General features: G+C 42.3%; 1 protein-coding gene across 1 annotated transcript in view; it reads left to right on the top strand.

The window, feature by feature from the left end:
* The first annotated feature begins 11,952 nt into the window (after nucleotides 1–11,952).
* The window catches only part of cidea (cell death inducing DFFA like effector a), a 68,192-nt gene continuing 67,763 nt past the window's right edge, over nucleotides 11,953–12,381 (top strand). Inside the window, exon 1 of the mRNA XM_030757060.1 lies at nucleotides 11,953–12,020. Coding sequence (XP_030612920.1) covers nucleotides 11,953–12,020 — 68 coding nt within the window. The remainder of the gene's footprint in view (nucleotides 12,021–12,381) is intronic.

Raw genomic sequence — 12,381 nt, 5'->3', positions numbered from 1 at the left:
AGGCCTGGATGACCTCTAATTTCCTGCTTCTAAATTCAGATAAAACTGAAATTCTTGTTCTCGGCCCCACAAATCTTAGAAACACAGTGTCTAACCAGATACTTACTCTGGATGGCATTACTTTGGCCTCCAGTAACACTGTGAGAAATCTTGGAGTCATTTTTGACCAGGATATGTCCTTCAATGCACATATTAAACAAATATGTAGGACCGCTTTTTTGCATTTGCGCAATATTTCTAAAATTAGAAACATCCTTTCTCAGAGTGATGCTGAAAAGCTAATTCATGCATTTATTACTTCTAGGCTGGATTATTGTAATTCATTATTATCAGGCTGTCCTAAAAGCTTTCTGAAAAGCCTTCAGCTGATCCAAAATGCTGCAGCTAGAGTACTGACAGGGACTAGAAAGAGAGAGCATATTTCTCCCATATTGGCTTCTCTTCATTGGCTCCCTGTTAAATCTAGAATAGAATTTAAAATTCTTCTCCTCACATACAAGGTCTTGAATAATCAGGCACCATCTTATCTCAAAGACCTCATAGTACCATATCACCCCAACAGAGCACTTCGCTCTCAGACTGCTGGCTTACTTGTGGTTCCTAGGATACTTAAGAGTAGAATGGGAGGCAGAGCTTTCAGCTTTCAGGCCCCTCTTCTGTGGAACCAGCTTCCAGCTTGGATTCGGGAGACAGACACCCTCTCTATTTTTAAGATTAGGCTTAAAACTTTCCTTTATGATAAAGCTTATAGTTAGGGCTGGATCAGGTGACCCTGAACCATCCCTTAGTTATGCTGCTATAGGCCTAGTCTGCTGGGGGGGTTCACATAATGCACTGTTTCTCATTCACCTTATTTACTTTGTTTATACTCCACTCTGCATTTAATCATTAATTGATATTAATCTCTGGCTCTCTTCCACAGTTCTCTTCCCTCAGCCCAACCGGTCTCAGCAGATGACTGCCCCTCCCTGAGCCTGGTTCTGCTGGAGGTTTCTTCCTGTTAAAAGGGAGTTTTTCCTTTCCACTGTCGCCAAGTGCTTGCTCATAGGGGGTCGTTTTGACTGTTGGGTTTTCTCTGTATTATTGTAGGGTCTTTACCCACAATACAAAGCGCCTTGAGGCGACAGTTTGTTGTGATTTGGCGCTATATAAATAAAATTGAATTGAATTGAACTGTTTCTCTCACAGGGGCTTTCAGCCCCTCCCTCTTCATTTCGTGGTGTTCCCCCATGTTCAGCCCTGGGGCCTCATCTTGTTTGCTTTGTGCATGCATCCACTTGGACACACTGAGTGATTCTGAAGATGTCAAATACTATTTTTATGCAAATTATATCCAGCTGTACATGAAATTTAAACCCCAGAATGTAGCCAGATTATCATTCCTACCGGATTGCATCTGAGCAGCGAAATCTGAGCAGCAGCCAATTATCTGTCTTTAAATAAACAACAAACTGAAATTTTATCTCTGCCTCTGATGACTGTGTTTCCACGATAACTGAGAATCTCAGACCCAACTGTAGTTCAGATGTTCAGCTTTGATAGGCATGCTGGCTGTATTAAACAATTGTAGATCATTGCCTGTCTTAAATAGTGTTTCTCAGTGTGAAATGATCATTCATGCTTTTATTTCATCTCACCTTCATTTTATCCCTTTGGCTCCCAAGTTTAGGGCTACTTTGCATGAATAACTGAACTATTTGCTGAAGTATGAAGGAGCTGGAGTCTTCCAGGCCATGTTAAGATTTTTATTGTTAACAGAACCATGTCCATGAAAAAAGACAGCCCCCTTTTCAGCACCCCTTTCAGTGAGTGGAGGAAAAATTAAAGAGTTCTGTTAGCGGAGAGAGTCTGGTGGTAAAACTTTATATTATCGTTAGACCAGGGAACTTCAAGTGGCGGCCCGCAGGCCACATCCGACCCACCAGGGCTTTCAATTCAATTCAATTTTATTTATATAGCACCAAATCACAACATACAGTCACCTCAAGGCGTTTTGTATTGTGGGTAAAGATCCTACAATAATACAGAGAAAACCCAACAGTCAAAACGACCCCCTATGAGCAGCACTTGGTGACAGTGGGAAGGAAAAACTCCCTTTTAACAGGAAGAAACCTCCAGCAGAACCAGGCTCAGAGAGGGGGGGTCATCTGCTGAGGGGGGAGAGAGGACAAAAGACACTGTGGAAGAGAGACAGACATTAATAATAATTAATATTAAATACAGAGTGGGGTATAAACCAACTAAATAAGGTGAATAAAAAGAAACAGTGCATTATGGGAACCCCCCCCCCAGCAGCCTAGGCCTATACAGTAGCAGCATAACTAAGGGAGGGTTCAGGGTCACCTGATCCAGCCCTAACTATAAGCTTGATCATAAAGGAAAGTTTGAAGCCTAATCTTAAAAATAGAGAGGGTGTCTGTCTCCTGAATCCAAGCTGGAAGCTGGTTCCACAGAAGAGGCGCCTGAAAGCTGAAGGCTCTGCCTCCCATTCTACTCTTAAGTATCCGAGGAACCACAAGTAAGCCAGCAGTCTGAGAGTGAAGTGCTTTGTTGGGGTGATATGGTACTATGAGGCCTTTGAGATAAGATGGTGCCTGATTATTCAAGACCTTGTATGTGAGGAGAAGGATTTTAAATTCTATTCTAGATTTAACAGGGAGCCAATGAAGAGAAGCCAATATGGGAGAAATCTGCTCTCTCTTTCTAGTCCCTGTCAGTACTCTAGCTGCAGCATTTTGGATCAGCTGAAGGCTTTTCAGGGAGCTTTTAGGACAGCCTGATAATAATGAATTACAATAGTCCAGCCTAGAAGTAATAAATGCATGAATGAGCTTTTCAGCATCACTCTGAGAAAGGACGTGTCATGGATCCAGCTGCCTTGCTCTCTGCGTTTGGTACACTGGCCTTTCTATTAACCAATCCTTGTGTTTTAGAGGCGTACCTCCTCTCATCCACAGTTGCCTGTGACCCAACTGGTTCCGCAGCTGCTGGCGATTTGATCATCACCCGGCCTATTTAAGTGGAAGAGGTCCTAAACTTGAAACCAGATTGTTACTTACCTCCAGTCAGTAGAGAAGCAGGCCATCTTGTGAGTAGGAGTCCTTTCCCACTAACATTACCTGACCCTCTGTCTGCTTTTCTCCCTGGAGACTGGAAAGCTGGAGTATGAGCCACAGCGTTGAAGTGGAGTGTGATTAAGGATCAGCTCAAGAGAGGCATCCCAGAGGAATCCTCCACCCGTTGCTGACAAACCTCATTTAAACATTTGCATGGTAAATCAGAATCAGAATCAGAATCAGAAGGTTTTTATTGCCATATGGGTGAACAGGTTCACAGCATTAGGAAATTGCTGCGGTACTTCGTGCTTACATAAAAAACAAGTATAAAAACTATAAGACAATATACAAGTACACAAATTGCAAATATACAGAGATATTAGAACTATAACTATAACACAATATTACAAAATTACAGAAAATACAGTGCAGAGACTAATAAAGATAAAAGAATGTAAACTATAGTCCAGTAATATGTACATCAGTGCAAACAGACAGATGCATAAACATAGGGTCATCAGCGTTTGTGGAGGGTGGTGGTAACAGTCTTAGGGTTATTGTTCATGAGTCCAACAGCAGAGGGGAAGAAACTGTTCTTATGGCGGGAGGTTCTGGTCCGTATGGACCGTAGCCTCCTGCCTGAGGGGAGAGGGTCAAAAAGTCTGTGCCCAGGGTGAGAGTGGTAAATGGACTAGTTCTTATATAGCGCTTTTCTACTCAATCAGAGCACTCAAAGCAGTCGGCTGTGATCCGACCTGCACGCCCCAGTGTCCTGGAGGTGTACAGGTCCTGGAGAGATGGGACGTTACAGCCAATCACCTTCTCAGCAGAGTGCACAACGCGCTGTAGTCTCTGTTTGTCCCTAGTGGTGGCTCCAGCGTACCACACAGTGATGGAGGAGGTAAGGATGGACTCGATGATAGCAGTATAGAACTGCACCATGGTCCTTGCTGGCAAGTTGAATTTCTTCAACTGCCGCAGGAAGTACATCCTCTGCTGGGCCTTTTTGATGACAGAGGTGATGGTGGGCTCCCACTTGAGGTCCTGGGTGATGGTAGTTCCCAGGAAGCGAAATGAGTCCACTGTGGTGATGGGGGTGTCAGTCAGGATGATGGAGGGTAGAGGGGCTGTGTGCTTCCTAAAGTCCACTATAATCTCCACTGTCTTCTGGGCGTTCAGTACCAGGTTATTGTGGCTGCACCAGGACACCAGACGTTTGACCTCCATCCTGTAGGCCGACTCGTCCCCGTCTGAGATGAGTCCGATGAGAGTCGTGTCATCTGCAGACTTCATAAGCTTGACAGACTGGTGGTCAGAGGTGCAGCAGTTGGTGTACAGGGAGAAGAGCAGAGGAGAGAGGACACAGCCCTGAGGAGTGCCAGTGCTGATGGTCCGGGAGTCCGAGACATTCTTCCCCAGCCTCACGTGCTGCTTCCTGTTCATCAGGAAGTCAATGATCCACCTGCAGATGGGATCTGGCACGTTCCATTGGGACAGCTTGTCTTGGAGGAGATCGGGGATGATGGTGTTGAAGGCAGAGCTGAAGTCCACAAACAGGATCCTGGCGTAGGTTCCCTGGGAGTCCAGATGCTGTAGGATGAAGTGCAGAGCCAGGTTGATGGTGTCGTCCACAGACCTGTTGGCTCTGTAGGCAAACTGCAGGGGGTCCAGAAGGGGGGCTCTGAGGGACTTGAGGTGGGACAGCACCAGACGCTCAAATGACTTCATGACCACAGAAGTCAGTGCCACAGGTCTGTAGTCATTAAGTCCAGTGATCCTTGGCTTCTTGGGGACAGGAACAATGGTAGCGGTTTTAAAACAGACAGGCACGTGGCAAGCCTCCAGTGAGGAGTTGAAGATGTTCGTGAACAATGGGGCAAGCTCGTTAGCACAGTGTCTCAGTGTGGCAGGTGAGACACCATCTGGACCTGGAGCTTTGCGAGCCTTGACACTCCTGAACTGCTTTAGCAGTTGAAGCGTCACTTACCCTCTGCATTTTTGAGTCCTCTCTCCACCATGACAGGATGTTTCTAATTTTAGAAATATTGCACAAATGCAACAAAGCGGTCCTACATATTTGTTTAATATGTGCATTGAAGGACATATCCTGGTCAAAAATGACTCCAAGATTTCTCACAGTGTTACTGGAGGCCAAAGTAATGCCATCCAGAGTAAGTATCTGGTTAGACACCATGTTTCTAAGATTTGTGGGGCCGAGTACAAGAATTTCAGTTTTATCTGAATTTAAAAGCAGGAAATTAGAGGTCATCCAGGCCTTTATGTCTTTAAGACATTCCTGCAGTTTAACTAATTGATGTGTGTCATCTGGCTTCATGGATAGATAAAGCTGAGTATCATCTGCATAACAATGAAAATGTATGCAATGCTTTCTAATAATACTGCCTAAGGAAAGCATGTATAATGTAAATAGAACACAGAACCCTGACATGAAAGAAGCCTCACAAATAATGTAATGAACAAATATTCACTTTTTAATATCAACCTTGAGTAAAAAACAGCTATTAAAATATGCCTATTCAGTTTGAAACTGTTTGTTTGGCCGAAAAAATTAAAATCTAATAAATAAAAATATATATCAATAAAAATAATAACCAAAGAAAAGAAATAAGCGATACCTCTCACATTTAATCAACAAGCTGTGCGCCTCACTGACAAAGTGTGCTGTTGCACTTTACAGCCCTTCATTTAATAATTGTCTAAAAAGGTGTCGGCGCACACAGGTTTAAAAACACTGGCCTAGGCAAAAGAGCCAAAATGTTTTTTCCGCCTCTCATTTGCAGCCATAAACTGCTCGCAAATTGACTTCCTGTCCAGTAAATATTGATCATCCTTTCTTCCTTTTCTCCCCCCCCCCCCTTTTCTCCCCCCCACCTCTTGTTCTTGCCCCTTCCTTGTTGCCTGTCAGACTTGGCATGAATAACTAAATAAAAAGATAAATAAATAAAAATAAAATTGCAAACATTAACAAGAAGAGCCTATAGGAAACATATAGAGCTGTTCTTGTCAAAGCAAATATGTTTGGTACATCAGTGCATTCGGATCATCATTCCGATTGTGAAAGATGCCAGACATGACAGGCTAAAAAAAAAAAAAAAAAAAAAAAAAAAAAAAAGAAAAAAAAAAAAAAAAAAAATATTGATCATCCCAGGACTAAGATGACTGAAAAAGATTTGGTTTCTATATCTGAAAGTAAACTGACAACAAAACATTATAAACAAGCCATATTCACGGCAACATTCCCGACAGACCGTTTTACCTCATTCAAAAGAGTTTCTGACTCCTGCCGAAGAGGGGGGCGGGGCGAGGGCAGTGACATGTCGCTATGTTGCGCCTTCAAAATAAAAGCACGCGATTTCAAAATTGCGTATTTTTCTCCTCTGCGGTGTACTTTTGGGGTGGGACAAATGCGCCTATCTCCAATATTGGGGGGACACGTCCTCCCCCGTTTCCTACGCGTATGTTTACAACTACTCTTTCAAGAGTCTTTGAGAGAAAAGGAAGGTTGGAGATTGGCCTATAATTAGCTAAGACAGCTGGGTCAGTGATGGCTTTTTAAGTAGAGATTTAATTACAGCCACCTTGAAAGCCTGTGGTACATAGCCAACTAATAAAGACTGATTGATCATTTTTAAGATTGAAGCATCAATAATTAGAAAGACTTCTTTGAACAGTCTAGTAGGAATGGGATCTAACAAACATGTTGCTGGTTTGGAGGAAGTAACTATTGAAGTTAACTCTGAAAGATCAACTGGAGCCAAAGAGTCTAAACAAATACCAGCAGTGCTGAAAGCAGCCGAACATGAAGAATAATCTTTGAGATGGTTATGAATAATTTTTTCTCTAATGTCTAAAATTTTATTTGTAAAGAAATCCATGAAGTCACTACTAGTTAAAGTGAAAGGAATACTCGGCTCTACAGAGCTCTGACTCTTTGTCAGCCTGGCTACAGTGCTGAAAACAAACCTGGGGTTGTTCTTATTTTCTTCAATTAATGATGAGTAGTAAGATGTCCTAGCTTTACGGAGGGCTTTTTTATAGAGCAACAAACTCTTTTTCCAGGCTAAATGAGCATCTTCTAATTTAGTGAGACGCCATTCCCTCTCCAGCTTTCGGGTTATCTGTTTTAAGCTGTGCGTTTGTGAATTATACCACGGAGTCAGGCACTTCTGATTTGAAGCTTTCCTTTTCAGAGGAGCCACAGTATCCAAAGTTATACGCAGTGAGGATGTAAAACTATTGACGAGATAATCAACCTCACTGGGAGCAGAGTTTAGGTAGCTGCTCTGCACTGTGTTGGCACTGAAGAGCATAACAATGAAGGAATTAGATCCTTAAACTTAGTTACAGCACTTTCAGAAAGACTTCTACTGTAATAAAACCTATTCCCCACTGCTGTGTAATCCATTAAAGTAAATGTAAATGTTACTAAGAAATGATCAGACAGGAGGGGGCTTTCAGGGAATACTGTTAAGTCTTCAGTTTCTATGCCATATGTTAGGACAAGATCCAGAGTATGATTAAAGTGGTGGGTGGGCTCCTTTACATTTTGAGAGAAGCCAATTGAATCTAACAATAGATTAAATGCAGTGTTGAGGCTGTCATTCTCAGCATCTACATGGATGTTAAAATCACCCACTATAATTATTTTATCTGAACTGAGCACTAAATCAGATAAAAAGTCTGAGAAATCAGACAGAAACTCTGAGTAAGGACCAGGTGGACGATAGATAATAACAAATAAAACAGGTTTTTGATTTTCCCAATTAGGATGGACAAGACTAAGAGTCAGGCTTTCAAAAGAATGAAAACTTTGTCTGGGTCTGTGATTAATTAATAAGCTGGAATTGAAGATTGCAGCTAATCCTCCTCCTCGACCTGTGCTTCGAGCATTCTGACAGTTACTGTGACTCGGGGGTGTTGATTCATTTAAACTAACATATTCATCCTGCTGTAACCAGGTTTCTGTAAGGCAGAATAAATCAATACGTTGATCAATTATTAAATCATTTACTAAAAGGGACTTGGAAGAGAGAGACCTAATGTTTAACAATCCACATTTAATTGTTTTATTTTTTGGTGCAGTTGATGAAGCTGTATTATTTATTGTTTTTGAATTTTTATGCTTAAATAGCTTTTTGCTGATTTTAGCTTTGGTTTTTGGTGGTCTGGGAGCAGGCACCGACTCTATGGGGATGGGGTTTTGGGGGGATGGCAGGAGGAGAGAAGCTGCAGAGAGGCGTGTAAGACTGCAACTCTGCTTCCTGGTCTCAACCCTGGGTAGTCAGGTTTTAGGAGGGTTAATAAATTTGGCCAGATTTCTAGAAATGAGAGCTGCTCCATCCAAAGTGGGATGGATGCCGTCTCTCCTAACAAGACCAGGTTTTCCCCAGAAACTTTGCCAATTATCTATGAAGCCCACGTCGTTTTTTGGACACCACTCAGACAGCCAGCGATTCAAGGAGAACATGCGGCTAAACATGTGGCTCCTGGTCTGATTGGGGAGGGGCCCAGAGAAAACTCCAAATTTCCATGAATGTCGCCTGCTCTGGCCCCTGGAAGACATATGACTATGGTCCCTGGTGTTGCTAGCTTCACGTTTCTCAAAACAGTCATCAATAACCAGAGTGTGCTGACAGTGTTGTTGCAGATGTATCCTTAGCAGTAGGTGGTTTTGTGAATAGTTTGGCACCACAGGAAGTTGAAAAAGGCAGGAAGTTAATGGAGGTTTACACACGGCCTCGATGACTGGCACTAATCCTCATGCATCAGCCTTCCATCCTTCGTCTTTGTGGCATTGTCTGTATGTATGCTGTTTATTTGATGCTTACCTCTAGTTCTGTGCTCATATTTCGTAACATTAGTGGAGTTTGATTTGTAACTTTGATAAACTGGTGAACCACATACTCAGAGTTTAGTTATGCTTACTTTTGCAATCAGTGTGTTACATAATGTCGATTTAGTTTCTTATGTTGTGGATACAGTCTATATAGAAAATGTAATTTAAAGATTATACTTTACAATTGTAATTGTGTTACATTTTTGTTTCAGTTTCACACTTTCTGCATTATTAAACCTGTGGACAGAGAGCAAATGTCTCCAGAGTCTTAATGGAAGAAAGGTGTTGAACCTGGCTGCCAGTTCTTCTTCTGAACCATGTAAAGAAGGAAAGAGAGTACACAGAGTTTGTTCCTCGGCGGGTGTGTCGCAGAGTGGAGAAAAAACGGTTAGAGACGTGAACAGGTTGGTGGTGTAACCGGGGCTTCTGCTTAGGACTACGCTTCCTCCTCACAGTTACCCAGCCGGACTGTTTTCCCTGCTGTTCAGGATCTACTGGGGGGGAGCTAACAGCGGCTAAGCTACCATGGTCCGCACCGACTACAGGGGCCTGGCTAGATACAGGATTTTCCAGGTGCGGAGCCGAGTCTCCAGTTCAGAAAGCCTGGCCTCCAGAGCTACAAACAGACTACATTTATTACAAGTACCGTTACTGCTAAAGGAGGCCGAGGAGTAACTAAACATGTGACACCCAGAGCAGGAAAGTGCAGGAGAGACAGGAGAAGAAGCCATGCTGGTAGTGAGTCGGCTAAGAGCTAAGCTACTAGCTGCGCTAAGCAGGGGCGCAGCTATATACTTTGAGGTGTATGCGGACACATTTTTAGGTGCCCCCCCCCCTTCACCAGCGCCCCCCCCTCCAACCCACACACACACACACAATGCACCCTTTCAATGTTTACTGTGTGCAGATCTCACTTATTCATGGTTGATAAAATACAAGACTTCTACTACAGGCTTTTATTTTCCATCCATCCATTTTTTTTAGCTTATCCGGGTCAGGTTGCGAAGGCAGCAGCTTAGGTAGGGAGACCCTACTTAGGCTTTTTATTATTATTTTTTATTATTTTTCTTGTTATGATCTGTTATATTGTAACTACAGCACACACTTGCAGAACAGTGACCTGTTACTTTACTACTAGTAACTTAAGCTAATCTGAGTATTTAAAAGCCTCCTCTTGATACACTGATATAACTTATCGACTGTCTTTAAACCACTTTGAAAAGCTTTTCTTTAATCCCAACATTTTTATCCCTTTCTCTCTTCCTCTTCTTTCCTGTTTTGTGCCCTGGAGAGCTTTCTAGCTACCTGTCGTCAGATGATAGCACGATTCGAATGAAAACAGTCGTGATCAAGCACGTTCTCGAAAGTGCGCGCTGGGGCGCCATTTGTGTGTGTGTGTGTGTGTGTGTGTGTGTGTGTGTGTGTGTGGGGGGGGGGGGGGGGGGGGGGGGGCACAGGAGGAGAGGAGGTGAATGAGCACAGGGGTGCCTAATCAGTACCTTGCCTCTGTTATTGATCATATCATATGCACAGCTGTTAAATACAGAAAATGGTGACTAGAGAAATAATTTCCCCGCATGGCTTTGGCCCCCCCCTGTGCATACCCTATGCATTGCATATAGTGCATACCCACTTTTTACACCACTGGCGCTAAGTTAGCAAATTTCTAAAAACAAATAAAGTGAATAATGTGAATACAGGTGATTCAGCAGAGTGTGCTCTAGATAAAGGAGGTGAAGATTACACTGAAATATGTTATCCAGATAAATCGAGCTATACAGATCAAACAGCTAACAGACAGCAAAACACCACTGTGCTCTGGAACAGGAAGTGATACAATACTGCAGTGATAGTTCGGCCTCCCAAATAGTATTGTCGCAGCAATCAATCACCACAACTTGTTAAATACCTTCTCTGACTAGTCTGAAATATCAAAAACCTTCAACCGCGATTTCCCATTGCCTGTAAATGCCTCTATGTCCCTAGAACCAATCAGAATGCAAGACCAGACCATGTGACAAGTATTTTCTGGCGTACTGAGCAGCTTTTGTTGGTGGTGATCAGATTGTAAATACAACTGGTGAAAAAGCAAATATGTTTGGTACAACAGTGGATTTGGGTCATCATTCTGATTGCAAAAACTGCCAGACATGACAGGCTAAAAAAGACATGAAGAAAAATTATCAAAAATAAATTCAGAAAATAAATACAGACATCTCACCCTAAATCACAGACTGGAGACCCAACGCTTCCCGCTGTGTACCACAAATTTATCTCCTAACCCTTTCAAGGGGCTCAAGCCTTAGTTTGGGAACCTTCAGACTGAAACCTGCTTACATTAAAGTACTTAAATTTCCTCCAAAAAGCTCCTAAAGCACCACAATAAAGTAGCAGGGCAAATTTCATTGCAGAATGAAGTACTTTTATTTTTCATAGATTAAAGTACATTCAGTTGTCTGTACTTTTATGTAAGTCGAATGCAGAACTTTTACCATTAATGGAATATTTCAGTTACTACATTGAGTACTCTGAGTACTTCTTAAATCTCCCATTTTTTCTAACAGTGCTTGTGTTCATTTTTATAGTCCCAGGATTTCCTTTTCTGCAGATCAAACAGACCTGCCAGTCCATGAATAAATTCTAAAGATACATTTCCAATAAAACCATCACATGAAGGTGTTTGGATCATTCTACTGTTTTTAACTGGTGACTCTGATTTGATCCCATGATACACACTCATCATTTATTTGCATACAAGTTGCATACTTTATATACTCTCTACCCTTGGTACAATCTTTTTGATCTGATTCCTGCTGTTTAAACTCCATCTTCCAGCAGCATTCCTTCATTTTAATTGGACATGTCTTTGAAAGCAGCTGCTGCAGTTTCCTTAATCCTACTGGCTCTCTGCTCTCATCAGTGACCAATCACAGACTTTTGGTTTTTCATGGGTTATCCCTAGTTTCTCTCAGCTGCAGTGGCTCTGTGGTCTAAACAGGATTATTGAAGCTTTCCTTCAGCTCATTTTCTCACTTCACAATGGCACTGCTGACCATCCAGTCTGGAGTGAAATATGCCAAAATGCTGCTGCAAGAGACACTGATGAGGTCAGTTTGTTAAAGTAAATTTAGGATCAAAGTTTCTGGAAATCTGGGGATCAGATAAATGTCTTGTGTAACCTGGTTCAAATCAGCTGTGTTTCAAATTTTGTTCAGGAAGTTTTTAGACTTTGCAGAGGAAGCTGTGTGTGTGAAGACTTAGTGTTAGTCTTTATTTTAAAGAAGGAAAAGATTTAGTGTTTTTTTTAATTTAGACATTTATTTATTATACCCTCCCCTCCCATAGCCATAGCAACCAATGAAAACTTTGTGCTTTTTTAGATAATCACTCACTCAATCACAAGACGCAGCTTTGCAAGGTAGCAGGCTGCCAAAATGGCAGAGGCCCTGCGGAAGAAGTCAAAAAAAT

Source organism: Archocentrus centrarchus, chromosome 20 (genome assembly GCF_007364275.1).
Source record: "Archocentrus centrarchus isolate MPI-CPG fArcCen1 chromosome 20, fArcCen1, whole genome shotgun sequence".
NCBI lineage: Eukaryota > Metazoa > Chordata > Actinopteri > Cichliformes > Cichlidae > Archocentrus > Archocentrus centrarchus.
The sequence above is the reverse complement of the archived record's forward strand: the minus strand, read 5'-3'. Positions and strand labels throughout refer to the sequence as shown.